General features: G+C 47.8%; 1 protein-coding gene across 3 annotated transcripts in view; it reads right to left on the minus strand.

Annotated features, from left to right (window-relative positions):
- Positions 1-20,170, minus strand: part of LOC147028111 (pyruvate dehydrogenase [acetyl-transferring]-phosphatase 1, mitochondrial-like) — a 55,432-nt gene that overhangs the window by 12,807 nt on the left and 22,455 nt on the right. For all 3 annotated transcript variants that reach the window (XM_085878175.1, XM_085878176.1, XM_085878174.1), the window contains exons 2-4: positions 12,918-13,316; positions 5,017-5,316; positions 4,507-4,754 (exon numbers count right to left, since the gene is read on the minus strand). In XM_085878175.1, coding sequence (XP_085734301.1) covers positions 4,507-4,754; positions 5,017-5,316; positions 12,918-13,265 — 896 coding nt within the window. In that variant the 5' untranslated portion in view covers positions 13,266-13,316. The remainder of the gene's footprint in view (positions 1-4,506; positions 4,755-5,016; positions 5,317-12,917; positions 13,317-20,170) is intronic.

Consider the following 20,170-nt stretch of genomic DNA (forward strand, 5'->3'; position numbering starts at 1 on the left):
AGAGTAGACGGGGGAGATTAAGAACAGCCAGTAAAAAGTTACGTGGTCATGTACCATGCTGCGTGGACCACTTGCATTTTACTTCGAAATGAACTCAAGTTTTGAGTTCACCCGCCTGGTGGTGTGGATCGATCAAGTAAAGAACCTTAGGGGTCGTGACTCTCACATCAGGGTTCCTCGGGTCAGACCTGTACAAGTAGGAAAGGTAAAGCAAAAGGATTCTGTTTTTATCTTGGAGGAAAGCTCAGATGAAGATTATTTCAAAACCTTGATGTATCATATGACATTATCAAACATGATGTACAGACAAAGGTGAATACTGTTGGAGGTGAAAGCAGTCCCCTCCAAGATTCCAGATAAAAGAAAGGTGGCATTATTGGTGACGTCAGCACTCAGAGTATGTAGAGAGGCCTGAATGGCTTAAATGGCCTCATCCACATCCTTGCACTATAGCCTGGTGTTGGCTTAGTGGTTATGGTGGCGGCTTGGGATCCCAGGGTCCGAAGTTCAAGCCCCGTTGGCTGCTGAATTAACACCAGGGAGTTGACTCAGCCTGTCATCCATCTGAGGTCGGCGAAGTGAGTACCAGTGTACTGGTCCCGGTGTATGCCCCGGTTAGAATAGGTGTACCATATCCCTGTGTGTCGTAAGAGGTGACCAGGGTTGGCATCAGGAAGGGCATCCGGCCATAAAACATTGCCTCAAGAAAAAGCCTAACCCCTGCGCAGCAGGGAAAAAATGGCTGTAAAAACGGTCATCCACATCCTTGCACTGATATTCTTGATCTTCAGATTCATGAAGTCATTGCTTGGTGACAAGTGATGAGAAAAAAGAATGTGAAAGAAACTCCCAACCACAATACTGCAGTAAAGACTGGCGATGAGGCATTGCATCGTTTCGGTGGAATAAGAGCAATCCTGCAACAGCTTAGATTGCTTCCAATGCATCACCACTAGGCCATTTTCCTGCAATACTTTTGCATAACATTGTACTTCTTGTATCACATGGCAAATTGCCATTTTTTTTTTTCCGCACAAACCATCACTGCATCAATTGCTCTTCCGTGACCTTCCATGGTGCATTTTCACAACTGCTCTTCGCATAAATAAGTCCTGCTCAAAGTATGATCTTGAGGTATAAGATGGTCGAGCATAAAGCAAAGGTGGGAAAAGAGCATGATGTGCATCAGTTTCAGTGATTCCAAGATGCGATGAGCAATTTTCTTGGTGGCTCAGGTGACCAACGTCAAGCATTTATGCCTCTTCAATTGTGGATCAAATGAACGCAACCATGTTTTGTCTTGTCGTCAGGATGCTCTCCAGGAACATGTTACCCTCACTTTGCCAAGACTGCAGGTGAATCATGCATATCAAAGCATGTGTGGCCAGCTGATCATCAATGAGAAAGTAGGGACCCACTTTGCACAAATATTCCTTTTCTCAGTTTTTGGACTATGCTTGCAGGGTAAATGTCTGCTTGCTGTGCAACCCCAGTGGAGGTAATGCTTTGGTTCTCCAGCAGAATACCATAAGCCTCTGAACAAGTTCCTCATCAGTTACAAGGTTTAGTTGGCCTTAGCATACAGTGTTTTCAACATCCTCATGACCAGTCAAGATGTCCATTGATCCTTCCACATGGTTTCACACAAAAGGAAATCTTCCCCCAAAGCCTCTATCATAAGCTGATGAATCTTTCGTGATGTTCCCTGAATATGAAATATTAAAAATCACATGTAATTGTTTGTGTGTGAGAAACATGTAAGTGAAAAATATGTTATCCAACACATCTAGGTCCATTGCTGAAGCAGCAGCACCTGTATACTATTCCCATTCAGCAAGGAAGGTTGGGATTACTTTTGCATGCAATAACATTTGAAAAGCTGCAAGCAGGCAAGGCCAAAATGCAAGAAGGAAAAAATGGCAAGGAAATAAAATATAAAACTTCAGAAATGGCCCTGATGTGTATATATATATATATATATATATATATATATATATATATATATATATATATATATATATATATATATATATATATATATATATATATATATATATATATATATATGTTGCTCATCTTTCGGCTGCTCCTGTTAGGGGTCGCCACAGCGGATCATCCGTTATGATCCGCATACTGATTTGGCACAGGTTTTACACCGGATGCCCTTCCTGACGCAACCCTGGTCGCCTCTTACGACACAGGGATCAGGATTTGGGTTTCGCCATGATTCCGGGCTGCTCTACACCCTGCCCAGTGCAGAGCCCCCGTCATCAAGCGATCCTCCAACCCAAGCATCCGAGTAGCCGGATTACAGGCGCACGCCACTACGCCCAGTCTGACATATATATATATATATATATATATATATATATATATATATATATATATATATATATATATATATATATATATATATATATATATATTGTTGCGGTTTTCGCGCCCGCCGGCGTGCGACGGCCACGTAACTCGAATCGCGGCACGTCGCCCACCGGACGGACAATCCAGTCGTGACCCTCTCGGACTAACGCCGGGAACCAGTCACGGGTGGACCTTTCGGTCTCACCGCGATCGAGCCAATCAGCCCCCGCGTGGGATAGGGTTGCTCGCCAAATTCGAACTACCTAAGTACCCACGCGGAGGGTAGACCGGGCGATCGCACCTCGCCGCAGGTCGACTTCGGACACGGGCCACTTAAGCGACCCGTTCTGTACTATCAGAATAACCGAGCGGTGTTATCGTCGACCTCGACGGTTCGATTAATTATCGGGCGTACTCAGCCCACTACCAACCCTTTACGTGAAGCAAGATGGGGGTTCAATGGGGAAAAAGACGAAGCGAAGCGGGAAACAGTTCAACAATAAAGCACATTTATTCTCGGCACACGGGAAGCACACAAATACAATTCCACCAAATGCACACAAAAAAGAAAACACAATTCCATTTACACAAAAAGCAAACATAAAAGTGAAAACACAGTGCAGAGCTAATTCCGACTACCGAGCACACGGCAACACTTATACAATTCTACTTCACAGACGGCGCCGACAACACATACCCAAAACCAAGGAAAAGAAATACCCCAAGAAGGAGGTAGGCCTGGGGCCGAGACCTGGTCGGGCCTACCCGTCTGGTGATGAGACGCGGAGCGGCGATGGCCCCGCAACCCGCGGGCCTCGTGGACAGTGCCTGGCAGGGGGTGGGAACGGGGCCCCCTTGGTCGCACTATCTCAGCGCGGGGGGAAACAGGAGGGGGGTTGCTGATGCTCGGGGTATAGAGGATCTTTATTATATGCGACGAGCGTCTCCACCTCGGCCAGGTCGCGCTGTCGGCCTCCCAGGGGTGCAGCTCCCTGCACGACGCGAGCACCCCCTCGTCCGCCCTCGCCGCCTCTCCACAGCTCGTCCCCTCCGTTCCGACTTTTAACGCACACGACGAGCAGCTCCACCGCCCTGGTGTCTTGACTCTCTGTTCCGACTCCTTCGCCTCGTTCCGACCTTTACTACTCTTTCTCTCGTTCCCTCTTGCGACTCTCCGACCCCTCGTTCTCGTTCTGCTGACTCTTTCACTTCTTGCGACTCCTTCGTTCCGACTTTTACCACTCCTTTGACTGACGAACACCGTCCTTTTATCCCCCCGTAACTTCGCCTTTGACCCCCTCCCTTTGACCTTTCACCTCGCTCCCCATTGGCCCGACAAAAAGTGGGCGTGAAGGCTTTTTGATCCACAAATTTGCATATATCGATCGCCCTGGGGGCGGGGCCAATTCGCCCCTCGCTCACCGATTGGACGGCAAAAAGTGGGCGTGTGTCGTTTTGGATCCGTTTTTGAAGCAGAAAATCCGTGATTTTGTACACGCTGTTCAACGTGCGCCCTACACGAGTCCAGCATCGGTGCCCATGAGTGGCGCGAGATGACGGTGATGCGATGGTGGCGAGTTGTGACGGTAAAGGTCATGGCGGTTGTGGTGAAGCGGCGTTGTGGTTGGTGGTTGATGTTGTGGTTGTGATGGTGGCGATTGGTCCAAAATAAAGATAGTAAAAGAAAAACGGCTATCCTGAAGAGTCGCAGCACGTATAAATGACATGTATTCCCACTAGACAACGGGTTTGGGCCTAACTACACATGCACTTACCGAGATACCTCACCTAAGGGACCTGAATGGTGGTTTGCGAATCTGGTAACCACAACAATATATATATATATATATATATATATATATATATATATATATATATATATATATATATATATATATATATATATCTCTCAGATGCAGGACAAGGACTTTAGTAGATAATGGTCAAATCAAAAGAGTGATAGGGAGATGATCTTGGGATTCCCCATCATGAACAATGTGTTGAGATGCAAGTGTCAAACATGTAAACTCTATTCATAATAAAAAGAACATAAGGAAATAAAAGCCAACATATGAACAGATTATTTGGCATGTTATATGCACATCACAACCACATTTCAACATTCCCTTATAGCAAGTGGCTTACCTGACCAGTTCACGCTCATTCTGAGCAGAGTGGTCATTAGTCAGAGACTGCGCCAACCAGGTCCCATTTGCAGTCCGCATACCCAGAACCGCACGACTGTCCCCTGCATTAGCAATGTAGAGATGAGTACCGTCCACATATGCCATGCACGCAGTGCACCCAGAAAATGCCACTCGACGTGCCAGCCGATTCTGCCCAGCAGTTTCCGAATGTACTTGTGCTTCGAGGGAAATGTCCAAATCCAGTCTCTGTCGGTGATTCAATAGAAATGGTAAAGTCCATCAGTTAATGCCTTTTCCCACAAATGCTACTTTTTCCCCTCTTGCCCATTATACACAGTCTGACAGAAGCTATATACTCTCTGAAATTTACTTACACAATCTTATCTTACCTTACCTTATAAACACATCTCAGCATCTTCGACACCAATGTCGGTGGCTTTTTCCCTCTCCCCAAAGTGAAGAGTTAACCATCTGCTGTCTCTATTCCTCGGTGTTCCTGTTTCCATACCTTGAATGCTGTGACAAGTGCTTCATGTGGGGGCAGTCCCTCCCCCGTTTCCAGGTCAAGCAGCTCCTGCCAAAAGGTCCGCAGAGACCAAGCACGTCTTTCAGCCCACTGCCGCCCTGGAACCTCTCCAGCTGGGCCGAGCCAGCTAACTAGATCAGGAACTGTATCACCAGCCTCTGCTGCCACCTCTAGCTTCTCAAGCGTACGTTGTGGAAGCAAGGCAGCTGACACATATGGAAAGAGACGCTGGCTGACGGCTTGTGCACATGCTGGACCACCATGGCCATCAAAGACCCCAATCTGGGAGCAGGTATTTAGGGGAAAAAGAAAAATCAGTAATAACAACATTTGCTGTTATATCACTATGCACGCTGGAATCGCTGCACTATTCCTGAGAGAAATCATCATAACATTTGAAGAACAACCTAAACCTGGCCAAGGTCAGATTTGGATAAAGAGCTAGGTCTACGATCTCCCCTGTATCAAGGCAGATAGCCGTCTGAAATGACTTGTTGCATAAATGTAGGTGTGTCAGCTATGTCTGTTTTTATTTTTATAACACGGTGTAAGGTTAATGGAAGAGCTGTCACCCAAATTAGAACAGAGATGGAGATGGAGATGGGGAGAGAGAGAGAGAGACAGAGACAGAGAGAGAGAGAGAGAGAGAGAGAGAGAGAGAGAGAGAGAGAGAGAGAGAGAGAGAGAGAGAGAGACAGAGAGAGAGACAGAGACAGAGAGAGATGGAGGAGATGGAGGACATTACAAAATACTGGGATTGGCTTCACTGCTTTTTAAACACCAGACAAACAACTGATGACCTTGATGGAAGTGAGGTAATGTCCCAGGAAACTCTGAGTGCCGGGGTCACCATCTTGTGATGGTCCATGCTATGTTCCTCGCCCCACGGGATAAACCCCCTGCTGCCCCCTCCCCCACGGGGTTTATTCCTGCCCTGTCTGCGAAATGCAGACGCAGTACGGAGCATTTAAAAAGTGTTTTATATGACTCAGTCAGGTTCAGAATTGAACCGTCAGCCTATCAGACTCAGAGCAGACGCTCCAACCTTAAATCCACAATCGTCAGGTTTTGTTTTTGTTTCGAAAGATTGAGTTTTAGGTTTTGTATTCACTTGGGATAATTTGTGCAAAAATGTGTCAAACAAATCAGTCCTGAATGGCATTGCAAAAAAAGGAGGAATGGAACATTAAAACCATCTAGTGAGAGAAAAAATTAAAAAGTGATAATTCAAAGCAATCATCTTGTTCAAACAACATAATTCACATTAAAAGATGACGAACAAACACTAAATCAGATCAATATAAAAATAAAGATGTGTTAAACAAATCTGGGCAGATGTACAGAGGGAAAAGGAAAATAAAGAACAGTGTTCAAGGAAAAGGTATCTATATATTAATACTGAAGGACCAATTTTGTGCTCCTCCTAGTGGTCACGTCACGTTTTTCTCAGTACTGTGACCTGGACTGAAAGAAACTTCGTACCTGTAAGAGTGCATCGCACATAGTGGCAATAGTCAACCTTCAACTCTGAAGCAGAATAAACACTTTTCGTTGAGACGGGGGCGAGGAGTGAAGAGGCGGGGGTAAAGGTAAGCAAACTTTTGAGCGAGGGTAAGCAAATTGAAAGCAGGAGACGGGGGGGGGGAATGGGGCAGGGGATGAGTGGGCGGGGGCTGGGGTGAATTAGGCGGGGTTGAGTGTGAGGGGGTGGACAGGGGGGCGAAAGCCCGGGGGCAAGTGTGGCGGGGAATCAAGAGACGGGGGTTGGGGAGTGAAGAGGCGGGGGCGGGGCTGGGGTAATTAAATTTTTGGGCGGGGGTAAGCAAATTGAAGGCGGGGGGGGGGGAATGGGGCAGGGGCAGGGGATGAGTAGTCGGGGGAAAGCACGCCCTGTCCAGTCCATGTCCCTCGAGTGTGGGTGAGCTGGTGAGGGTGGTTGAATGAACGGAATCCGTCTGTGACGGGGTTTCGGCTAGTTCATAATGAAAGGGACTACTCAAAATGCTTCACAGGGATAAGAAAGAGAAATGGATTGCACGCAATTTGTGATGGTCACCTTTTTTCTGAGTATTTACCATGTGTATATCAAATGTCGTTTGTTTTTCTGTGAACTGTCACACTTATGTGATCATCCTTTGTGAAAAGCCAAGTTAAATGCCCACATGCCTGCACAAACTCCAAGTGCTTCTAGGAGCCTGAGGCAGTGGTGTGTGTGTGTGTGTGTGTGTGTGTGTGTGTGTGTGTGTGTGTGTGTGTGTGTGTGTGTGTGTGTGTGTGTGTGTGTGTGTGTGATTGGTTGTTATCTCCATATGCGGGTTTCAGAAGATGGAACGCAGTCCTTACAGGGCTTGAAGTATCCACCTCCGTTTCAGTAAGGGTTCACGATTCATGGACCAAGTTGTGAAATTTTGTTGGTCTTAAAGTTTTGTTTCAAGGGCTCTTTTCAGGAACTTTACTGAGCCTGGACAGCTTCCAACTGTTGTCAGTTTGTCGTAATGTTCCCAGGGATGGTTCTTAATATCACCATGAAGTTCTTCTTTATCATTCCTATCGCTCCAATTATCACTGGAACAATTTCAGCGTTCTTCAGCTTCCAGGATTTTTTGACTTCATTCTTGAGATGCTGGTATTTGGTCATTTTCTTGACGTCTGCGTTGTTAGCGCCAAAATCTCTGGTATTAACACCTCAATTAGCAATGTCGTACGGTACAGGGGTACTGAGATTACTGGGTAGGGAAACTGTGGAAATACAGGGCATCATGCTCCTTAGTCATGTCATGAAGATGTTGGAGAGGATAAGAAAGAGTGTGGAGATGGAGATCGGAGAAGAGCAGCAGGGGGTTCGAAAGAGTAGGGGGATGAAGGATGGGATGTTTACACTGAGACAGCTGGTGGAGAAGAGGTTGGAGATGCAAGATGAAATGGCATTGGAATTGGTGGACGTGGAGCAGGTTTACGACACTGTCCCAAGGTAGATGGTGATGGCGATACTGAGATGGATGGGAGTGCCGGAAGCAGAAGTCAGGTTGGTAGAAGCGATGGACAAGGGAATGAAGGGAAGAGTTTTGGTTGGTCCAGGGATGCCTGAGGAGTTCAGCATGAACTTTGGCTTGAGGCAAGGAAGCACTCTCAGCCCACTCATGTTTATCAGGTTGATGGAGCTGGTAAGTAGGAAGGTGAGCATGAGGGATAGTATAGGGAGGATGCTGTATGTGAACTATTTGGCTGTTGTGGTGGAAAGTGGGCAGGAGATGCAGGAAGTACTGGGGGGAATGGAAGGAGGCATTTGGGAAGTATGGGCTGAAGATAAGTATGGAGAAGACTGAGGTGATGTGGGTTGGGCAGCAGAGAAAATAAATGAATGTCAGGTTAGAAGGGAAGGAGATCAGGCAGGGAAATAAGTTTGAGTATCTGGGAGGAACAGTGACTGGGGATGGCAAGTCAGAGTCAGAGGTGCGAATGAGGATTCAGGTGTGTGCGAATGCATGGAGGAGGAATGAAGGAATTAATGGCAGACAAAAAGTTATCAAGAAAATTGAAAGAGAAAGTTCTGATGTCATGTGTAATGCCAGCCTACATTCATGGTCTGAAGACGGTGGCACTGACAGAGAGACAACTGAGGATGCAGGTTTGCGAGAACAACTGGGTCAAGAGGATTGCAGGAATGAAGAGGGTGGATAGGAGGATGGATGAACTGAGGGAGGAGATTGTGGTGTGAAGATGAGTTTGACGGGGAGATTGGTGAAGTGCCGGCTGAGATGGGCTGGACATTTGGTGCAGATGGGGGAAGAGAGAATGGCAAAGAGAGAGGATGTGTTGAGAGAGCAAGGAAAGAGGAAAAGAGATAGACTATGGTTAAGATGAGAGGATTGTGTGAGGAGGGATATCAGTAAGGTGAGTGTGGTTGGAGAGTGGAGAGAGTTGGCTAAGGAGAGAGAGGGAGGTGGAGGAGTATCGCGGTCAAGACAGGGCAGAAGCTTGGTGCCATTGGACCTCACCCCTTATAAAGGTAAGAGTAGGAGAAGAAGAAGTCTTTCATTTTTGGTATTTAAGTACTATATCTGGTCACAGTACTTTGTTCATGCTCAATGGGATTATCAGGTCGTATATGAGCGTCACTTCCTTGTTTTCAATAACCACTTTTAGTTCATGTTTCCACAAGTTTTCTGGAACTGGATTATTGAGATTTTTGCAGACCTTTTAATGGATTACTCCACATACCTTGTTGTGTCTTTGTGTGTACAGCTGTTCTGACATGAGTTTTTTTTTTTTGTAATGTCCCTAAGGGAAGTGAATCATACTTTCTGTTTCTACCTTGAAAAACCTACACCTGTCCGATTCACTCATCCCACCATTTTCTTCAAGCCATTGGTGTAGTTTCCTTGGTCTTGGGCATTTTTATGATTCGTTCTCCATCCCAGTTGAGCTGACCTCTTCGTAGCCATTCCGATGAGCCTTCTTTGTCAATGCCCAATCTGTCCAACTCTTTTTTATTTATTTATTTCATATTTCCCTGCTCTTTTGTCATCCCCCCAGTTTTCAGTGTATATGTTAATATTTCGCTTTAAAATTTTCTTTTGTCCTTTTTTTGCAATCATTTTGGGCTGTATTCACTACTGTTTTGGCTTCATGTTTGACATATTCCATTTGCACATATCTTTGAAATTTTTTTTGCAAAGTGGGTTAGGGATACCTTTTCTCACTTGCTGTCTTCGTATTTGCATACAACTTGGATTCGGTAATCTGTTGAACTTTTCACGTACTCAGCCAACCCTCCACTTGTCATTCTGTGCACTTGGTTGAGCTACATCAGGTCACTACCTCCTCCTTGTCTCGGCAGGTGCATTCTTGGGATTCTTTGGTTTTTGTAAAACATTTTGTGGATGGTGAGGAGTTTCCTTGTTTGGAAATGTAGTTTTTTGATTTTCGTTTGTGGCCAGTTTATTATTCTGCAGTTGTATTGCAATACTGGTATTGCTAGTTGGTTGATGGTTTTGATTTTGTTTCTCTGGATGAGGTATGATTTCTGGATCAGCCTCATTCTACACAAGTATTCTTTGGTAATTGTTTTGCACATTTGTTTATCACATATTTGGTAGCTCTCTTCTACTCCAAGGTATTTGTAAGATGCTTCATTTTCTAGCTTCCTTTATTGTTGTATCTGGGTTGATTTTTACGTTGTCCGTTTTTGTTGGTTTACCTTGTACAAATATGCACTTGGCATACTTATCTTGGTGAAATTCCATTTGAATGCTGTCGGAGAACCGTTTCACTAATTTCAGTTCTGCCAATTTTTCATCGTTTGGTGCGAAGAGCTTTAAATCATCAGTGTGTGTGTGTGTGTGTGTGTGTGTGTGTGTGTGTGTGTGTGTGTGTGTGTGTGTGTGTGTGTGTGTGTGTGTGTGTGTGTGTGTGTGTGTGTGTATGTATACTTTGGCTTTAAAAAAAATTTCTTCTCTGCAACCATTTATCCGATCGATGCAAAACTTTAAACATTGCAGATTCCCAATGGAGAATATTTTATTCATAACTCTGATGTCATAGGTCACATGGTATGGCAGCGATATTGGAATAAAAGAAAAAAATTGGACAACTTCTCCAAAACAACTCAACAAAAAAAATTTGAAACTTGGCATATGTCATCAACTCCCCATGGGGAAAAAAAAGTTGATAACGATGAAGATGTCAATGAAGTGGTATTCCAGCCATAATTAGTTGAAGTAAAGCCTTTTTCCAAAAAAATTGAAACTTCATATACTTGATATACAACCCAATGTGTGAAGAATTCAATTTATGACATCATCTGTCACGTGGATTGAATATTTGATTGAAAATAAAAATGTTTAAAAAAAAACAAACAAACAAAAAAATAAACCAATGTCACCCGCAGGGTGACCCGTATCTTGCCAAAAGGTGACCATGTGTGACTTCTTTAAGGTCACACTGAGGTGAACAGAGCTGCTATCCACCAGGAGCGTCTCCTTGAGGAATATCTGCCTACGAGAGATTCCGATGAGAATCGTTCTACAGAGTAACCATGAAAAATATGCTTTTGCCTCATAATGTCACCAAATGATGTCATAATGTCTCAAGCTTGACATATCTAGAAAGCACTCATCGAGGTGTTCAATTTGAGGTACGACACGATATGGTTCCTAAAACTTGAAAATTTGACCTTGGGATCAAATATGTTTGACCTGAGGCGCTAACCATGAAGGTCAAGGCCAATCGCCACCAAAAATTAATCAGCTGAGCGCCAGACCATGAACTATATTCCCATGAAGTTTGAAGACGATCCGATCAAAATTACTCAAAAAATAAGGGTTTCGTCGACTCCCCTGATTTGCGACAAAGTGACCTTGACCTTTGACCTTGACCTTCAAAATTTTATGCGCTGAAAGGGACCTCTATAGGCCTCTGATATGCGAAGTTACAAAAATTTCCAATGATAACTGTGCTCTGCAGAGTGATTTATACGTGATTACAGACCAAAAAAACAAACAAACAAACAAAGAAACAAAAAACATATGAGGGTCAAGGCCAATCGCCACCAAAAATTAATCAGCTGAGCGCCAGACCATGAACTATATTCCCATGAAGTTTGAAGACGATCCGATCAAAATTACTCAAAAAATAAGGGTTTCGTCGACTCCCCTGATTTGCGACAAAGTGACCTTGACCTTTGACCTTGACCTTCAAAATTTTATGCGCTGAAAGGGACCTCTATAGGCCTCTGATATGCGAAGTTACAAAAATCTCCAATGATAACTGTGCTCTGCAGAGTGATTTATACGTGATTACAGACCAAAAAAACAAACAAACAAACAAAGAAACAAAAAACATATGAAGGTCAAGGCCAATCGCCACCAAAAATTAATCAGCTGAGCGCCAGACCATGAACTATATTCCCATGAAGTTTGAAGACGATCCGATCAAAATTACTCAAAAAATAAGGGTTTCGTCGACTCCCCTGATTTGCGCCAAAGTGACCTTGACATTTGACCTTGACCTTCAAAATTTTGTGCACTGAAAGGGACCTCTATAGGCCTCTGCTATGCGAAGTTACAAAAATTTCCGATGATAACTGTGCTCTGCAGAATTTTTTATGCGTGATTACAGACAAACAACAACAACAAAAAAAACATACAAGCTGACTAACATATCTTGCAAAACTTCGTTTTGGCAAGATAAAAACTTCTTTTCCAGAACCGCTTAACAGATCGATGTGAAATGTCATACATAAGATCGACTTGCCCTGGGGAGTATAGTTTGAATTATTTTTCATATTCACCTTTATTAACGCAATTTAGCCTCAATGTGCACAAAAGTGGTTATTAAATATGCAAATAATCAATTAATAACCAATAAAGCTCCCGATAATGGCAATGTATGTGACATAATAGGGTGCATGGATGACATGGGTATGTGGGCCGTAATAGTAGCGTGTGTTAGTTAACGATGGTATTTTTGCCCAGAATGAGGGCGTGAGGAGAGGCTATGTGCTCTATTGAGTGCTGTTCTAGTTTGAAAAAGTTTTGTTTTGTCATTAAATTTAGAAAGGCAGATCAATATTCCAATCAAGGTTTCAAGCCAAAAGTGGACAATCAATATCAGCTTTCAATCTGTGCACAACAATCTTTTCTACCCCCATTAACCTTCCTTAACGCAACCCTCTCTTTCAGGTGACCTGTGTTTCCTCCCTTCCTCTCCATCTCTCCTCTTTTCCACTTTGTTCATTCTCTTGCTTGCATCCAAATATAGCCCCACCTCTGTCACCTTGCTCTTCCATGAGCCTCAATCTTGTACATACAGTACTAAATGCAATCTATAATGAAAGGAAAATAAGTACAAACACGTACTCGCATTGCATGAAAGCATCTTACCAAAGCTCCTGGACCAGACAGACAAATTGCTGCAGCCCTTCTGTCCTCGCTTGGTGTGTTGGATGGGAGCTGATTGCTGTGCAGCCCAACCAGAGATCCCAGTCCCTCGTGATCCAATCCACTCAGACTCAGAGTGAATTCATGCTCTCCAAGGATATTGTTCACCTGCAGTGGGCTCAGCAGTTCAGGCTGTCGTCGTGCTGGTGCTCGAGAAGGTGATGCAGAAGCGACGCTGGAGAGGAGGCTGGGTCTCTGATAAATAGGGAGTCGATATGAGGCTGAGACCACAGAAGCTTTATGAAGTGAAGCCAGACGAGGAAGAATCAATGTTTTTGATATCCGTGCCATGCGGTGACTCTGGATCTTGGTTTGCCGGCACTTGTGGGTGAAATATTTTTTCTGCACAAAATACACAACAGTCAAAAAAAACCTCACAAACAGCATGATGTACAGTACATGCAAATGCAGTGCATTATGACACGCAGTATTGTTAGACCATTGTGTCATTGAGCTGATAAAACAACCTCGAGGTTTCCACCCTCACCGATGAGCTGTTGAGTCTGGGTTTGAATATTGACCGAGCTATTAATGTAATCCTGGTGTTTCACACGCAGGGTGAGGCAGAAATGTGTCTGTTGCCTTTTTGACGGAATGGTTAAGCCGGATGTACCGTCTGCTGGCATTCAAATTACTGCCTCCTTCAGCAGAACGTCAGGCATGGCCAACCGGTTCGTGAAAGACTTAATTAATTCCCCCCCCCCCCATTGAGGGGGAGGGGGGGTTGTTGGTTGTTTATATACAATGTTAAGCAATACAACCTAAGGTTGTTAAAGTGGCTGCAAAGCTGTTTCTCGCTGTTCTTCCCAAATCACTCTGAAGGACTTCGGAGGCTCCACCCGTCGTGGTCTTCTGGAACTGGAAATTAATTGATCCCAGACACGTCGAACTCCAACACAGTAAGTGTTGTCCAACACAACCACCGGCTTTAACGTCCACCCGTGGAATCTTTAACGACCACCCGTGGGATCTTTAACGTCCACCCGTGGGATCTTTAACGTCCACCCGTGGGATCTTTAACGTCCACCCGTGGAATCTTTGACGTCCACCCGTGGGATCTTTGAAGTCCACCCGTGGGATCTTTGACGTCCACCCGTGGGATCTTTAACGTCCACCCGTGGGATCTTTAACGTCCACCCGTGGAATCTTTAACGACCACCCGTGGAATCTTTGACGTCCACCCGTGGGATCTTTGAAGTCCACCCGTGGGATCTTTGACGTCCACCCGTGGGATCTTTAACGTCCACCCGTGGGATCTTTAACGTCCACCCGTGGGATCTTTAACGTCCACCCGTGGGATCTTTAACGTCCACCCGTGGGATCTTTAACGTCCACCCGTGGGATCTTTAACTTCCACCAGTGGGATCTTTAACGTCCACCCGTGGGATCTTTAACGTCCACCCGTGGGATCTTTAACGTCCACCCGTGGGATCTTTAACGTCCACCCGTGGGATCTTTAACTTCCACCAGTGGGATCTTTAACGTCCACCAGTGGGATCTTTAACGTCCACCCGTGGGATCTTTAACGTCCACCAGTGGGATCTTTAACGTCCACCAGTGGGATCTTTAACGTCCACCCGTGGGATCTTTAACGTCCACCAGTGGGATCTTTAACGTCCACCCGTGGGATCTTTAACGTCCACCCGTGGGATCTTTAACGTCCACCCGTGGGATCTTTAACGTCCACCCGTGGGATCTTTAACGTCCACCCGTGGGATCTTTAACGTCCACCAGTGGGATCTTTAACTTCCACCAGTGGGATCTTTAACGTCCACCAGTGGGATCTTTAACGTCCACCAGTGGGATCTTTAACGTCCACCCGTGGGATCTTTAACGTCCACCAGTGGGATCTTTAACGTCCACCAGTGGGATCTTTAACTTCCACCAGTGGGATCTTTGACTTCCACCAGTGGGCTCTTTGACGTCCACCCGTGGGATCTTTGACGTCCACCCGTGGGATCTTTGACGTCCACCCGTGGGATCTTTGACGTCCACCCGTGGGATCTTTGACGTCCACCCGTGGGATCTTTGGCGTCCACCCGTTGGATCTTTGACGTCCACCCGTGGGATCTTTAACGTCCACCCGTGGGATCTTTAACGTCCACCCGTGGGATCTTTAACTTCCACCAGTGGGATCTTTAACGTCCACCCGTGGGATCTTTAACGTCCACCCGTGGGATCTTTAACGTCCACCCGTGGGATCTTTAACGTCCACCCGTGGGATCTTTAACTTCCACCAGTGGGATCTTTAACGTCCACCAGTGGGATCTTTAACGTCCACCCGTGGGATCTTTAACGTCCACCAGTGGGATCTTTAACGTCCACCAGTGGGATCTTTAACGTCCACCAGTGGGATCTTTAACGTCCACCCGTGGGATCTTTAACGTCCACCCGTGGGATCTTTAACGTCCACCAGTGGGATCTTTAACGTCCACCCGTGGGATCTTTAACGTCCACCCGTGGGATCTTTAACGTCCACCAGTGGGATCTTTAACTTCCACCAGTGGGATCTTTAACTTCCACCAGTGGGATCTTTAACGTCCACCCGTGGGATCTTTAACGTCCACCCGTGGGATCTTTAACGTCCACCCGTGGGATCTTTAACGTCCACCAGTGGGATCTTTAACTTCCACCAGTGGGATCTTTGACTTCCACCAGTGGGCTCTTTGACGTCCACCCGTGGGATCTTTGACGTCCACCCGTGGGATCTTTGACGTCCACCCGTGGGATCTTTGACGTCCACCCGTGGGATCTTTGGCGTCCACCCGTTGGATCTTTGACGTCCACCCGTGGGATCTTTGACGTCCACCCGTGGGATCTTTGACGTCCACCCGTGGGATCTTTGACGTCCACCCGTGGGATCTTTGACGTCCACCCGTGGGATCTTTGACGTCCACCAGTGGGATCTTTGACGTCCACCCGTGGGATCTTTGACGTCCACCCGTGGGATCTTTGACGTCCACCCGTGGGATCTTTGACGTCCACCAGTGGGATCTTTGACGTCCACCCGTGGGATCTTTGACGTCCACCCGTGGGATCTTTGACGTCCACCCGTGGGATCTTTAACGTCCACCAGTGGGATCTTTGACTTCCACCCGTGGGATCTTTGACGTCCACCCGTGGGATCTTTGACGTCCACCAGTGGGATCTTTGACGTCCACCCGTGGGATCTTTGACGTCCACCCGTGGGATCTTTGACGTCCACCCGTGGGATCTTTGACGTCCACCAGTGGGATCTTTGACTTCCACCAGTGGGATCTTTGACGTCCACCCGTGGGATCTTTGACGTCCACCCGTGGGATCTTTGACGTCCACCCGTGGGATCTTTGACGTCCACCCGTGGGATCTTTGACGTCCACCAGTGGGATCTTTGACGTCCACCCGTGGGATCTTTGACGTCCACCCGTGGGATCTTTGACGTCCACCCGTGGGATCTTTAACGTCCAACCGTGGGATCTTTAACGTCCACCCGTGGGATCTTTAACGTCCACCCGTGGGATCTTTAACGTCCACCAGTGGGATCTTTAAAGTCCACCCGTGGGATCTTTGACGTCCACCCGTGGGATCTTTGACGTCCACCCGTGGGATCTTTGACGTCCACCAGTGGGATCTTTGACGTCCACCCGTGGGATCTTTGACGTCCACCAGTGGGATCTTTAACGTCCACCAGTGGGATCTTTGACGTCCACCAGTGGGATCTTTGACGTCCACCCGTGGGATCTTTGACGTCCACCCGTGGGATCTTTGACGTCCACCAGTGGGATCTCTGACGTCCACCAGTGGGATCTTTGACGTCCACCAGTGGGATCTTTGACGTCCACCAGTGGGATCTTTGACTTCCACCAGTGGGATCTTTAACGTCCACCCGTGGGATCTTTGACGTCCACCCGTGGGATCTTTGACGTCCACCCGTGGGATCTTTGACGTCCACCAGTGGGATCTTTAACGTCCACCCGTGGGATCTTTAACGTCCACCCGTGGGATCTTTGACGTCCACCCGTGGGATCTTTGACGTCCAACCGTGGGATCTTTGACGTCCACCCGTGGGATCTTTGACGTCCACCCGTGGGATCTTTGACGTCCACCCGTGGATCTTTGACGTCCACCCGTGGGATCTTTGACGTCCACCAGTGGGATCTTTGACGTCCACCAGTGGGATCTTTGACGTCCACCAGTGGGATCTTTGACGTCCACCAGTGGGATCTTTAACTTCCACCAGTGGGATCTTTGACGTCCACCCGTGGGATCTTTGACGTCCACCCGTGGGATCTTTGACGTCCACCCGTGGGATCTTTGACGTCCACCCGTGGGATCTTTGACGTCCACCCGTGGGATCTTTGACGTCCACCCGTGGGATCTTTGACGTCCACCAGTGGGATCTTCAACGTCCACCCGTGGGATCTTTAACGTCCACCCGTGGGATCTTTAACGTCCAACCGTGGGATCTTTGACGTCCACCCGTGGGATCTTTGACGTCCACCCGTGGGATCTTTGACGTCCACCCGTGGGATCTTTGACGTCCACCCGTGGGATCTTTGACGTCCACCCGTGGGATCTTTGACGTCCACCAGTGGGATCTTTCACGTCCACCAGTAGGATCTTTAACGTCCACCCGTGGGATCTTTAACGTCCACCCGTGGGATCTTTAACGTCCACCCGTGGGATCTTTAACGTCCACCCGTGGGATCTTTAACGTCCACCAGTGGGATCTTTAACTTCCACCAGTGGGATCTTTAACTTCCACCAGTGGGCTCTTTGACGTCCACCCGTGGGATCTTTGACGTCCACCAGTGGGATCTTTGACGTCCACCCGTGGGATCTTTGACGTCCAGCCGTGGGATCTTTGACGTCCACCCGTGGGATCTTTGACGTCCACCCGTGGGATCTTTGACGTCCACCAGTGGGATCTTTGACGTCCACCCGTGGGATCTTTGACGTCCACCCGTGGGATCTTTGACGTCCACCCGTGGGATCTTTGACGTCCACCCGTGGGATCTTTGACGTCCACCAGTGGGATCTTTGACGTCCACCCGTGGGATCTTTGACGTCCACCCGTGGGATCTTTGACGTCCACCCGTGGGATCTTTGACGTCCACCCGTGGGATCTTTGACGTCCACCAGTGGGATCTTTGACGTCCACCCGTGGGATCTTTGACGTCCACCCGTGGGATCTTTGACGTCCACCCGTGGGATCTTTGACGTCCACCAGTGGGATCTTTGACGTCCACCCGTGGGATCTTTGACGTCCACCCGTGGGATCTTTGACGTCCACCCGTGGGATCTTTGACGTCCACCAGTGGGATCTTTGACGTCCACCCGTGGGATCTTTGACGTCCACCCGTGGAATCTTTGACGTCCACCCGTGGGATCTTTGACGTCCACCCGTGGGATCTTTAACGTCCACCAGTGGGATCTTTAACTTCCACCAGTGGGATCTTTAACGTCCACCCGTGGGATCTTTAACGTCCACCCGTGGGATCTTTGACGACCACCCGTGGGATCTTTGACGACCACCCGTGGGATCTTTAACGTCCACCCGTGGGATCTTTAACGTCCACCCGTGGGATCTTTAACGTCCACCCGTGGGATCTTTAACGTCCACCCGTGGGATCTTTAACGTCCACCAGTGGGATCTTTAACTTCCACCAGTGGGATCTTTAACGTCCACCCGTGGGATCTTTGACGTCCACCCGTGGGATCTTTGACGTCCACCAGTGGGATCTTTAACGTCCACCCGTGGGATCTTTAACGTCCACCCGTGGGATCTTTAACGTCCAACCGTGGGATCTTTAACGTCCACCCGTGGGATCTTTAACGTCCACCAGTGGGATCTTTAACGTCCACCCGTGGGATCTTTGACGACCACCCGTGGGATCTTTAACGTCCACCCGTGGGATCTTTAACGTCCACCCGTGGGATCTTTAACGTCCACCCGTGGGATCTTTAACGTCCACCCGTGGGATCTTTAACGTCCACCCGTGGGATCTTTAACGTCCACCAGTGGGATCTTTAACTTCCACCAGTGGGATCTTTAACGTCCACCAGTGGGATCTTAAACGTCCACCAGTGCGATCTTTAACGTCCACCCGTGGGATCTTTAACTTCCACCAGTGGGATCTTTAACGTCCACCCGTGGGATCTTTGACGTCCACCCGTGGGATCTTTGACGTCCACCCGTGGGATCTTTGACGTCCACCAGTGGGATCTTTAACGTCCACCCGTGGGATCTTTAACGTCCACCCGTGGGATCTTTGACGTCCACCCGTGGGATCTTTAACGTCCACCCGTGGGATCTTTAACGTCCACCCGTGGGATGTTTGACGTCCACCCGTGGGATGTTTGACGTCCACCCGTGGGATCTTTGACGTCCACCCGTGGGATCTTTGACGTCCACCCGTGGGATCTTTGACGTCCACCCGTGGGATCTTTGACGTCCACCCGTGGGATCTTTGACGTCCACCCGTGGGATGTTTGACGTCCACCAGTGGGATCTTTGACGTCCACCAGTGGGATGTTTGACGTCCACCCGTGGGATCTTTGACGTCCACCCGTGGGATCTTTGACGTCCACCCGTGGGATCTTTGACGTCCACCAGTGGGATCTTTAACGTCCACCAGTGGGATCTTTGACGTCCACCCGTGGGATCTTTGACGTCCACCCGTGGGATCTTTGACGTCCACCCGTGGGATCTTTAACGTCCACCCGTGGGATCTTTGACGTCCACCCGTGGGATCTTTGACGTCCACCCGTGGGATCTTTAACGTCCACCCGTGGGATCTTTAACGTCCACCCGTGGGATCTTTAACGTCCACCCGTGGGATCTTTGACGTCCACCCGTGGGATCTTTGACGTCCACCCGTGGGATCTTTGACGTCCACCAGTGGGATCTTTGACGTCCACCCGTGGGATCTTTGACGTCCACCCGTGGGATCTTTGACGTCCACCCGTGGGATCTTTGACGTCCACCCGTGGGATCTTTGACGTCCACCCGTGGGATCTTTGACGTCCACCCGTGGGATCTTTGACGTCCACCAGTGGGATCTTTGACGTCCACCCGTGGGATCTTTGACGTCCACCCGTGGGATCTTTGACGTCCACCCGTGGGATCTTTGACGTCCACCCGTGGGATCTTTGACGTCCACCCCTGGGATCTTTGACGTCCACCCGTGGGATCTTTGACGTCCACCCGTGGGTTC

Source organism: Eptatretus burgeri, chromosome 4 (genome assembly GCF_056783735.1).
Source record: "Eptatretus burgeri isolate ZD-2024b chromosome 4, Ebu_testis_v1, whole genome shotgun sequence".
Lineage (NCBI taxonomy): Eukaryota > Metazoa > Chordata > Myxini > Myxiniformes > Myxinidae > Eptatretus > Eptatretus burgeri.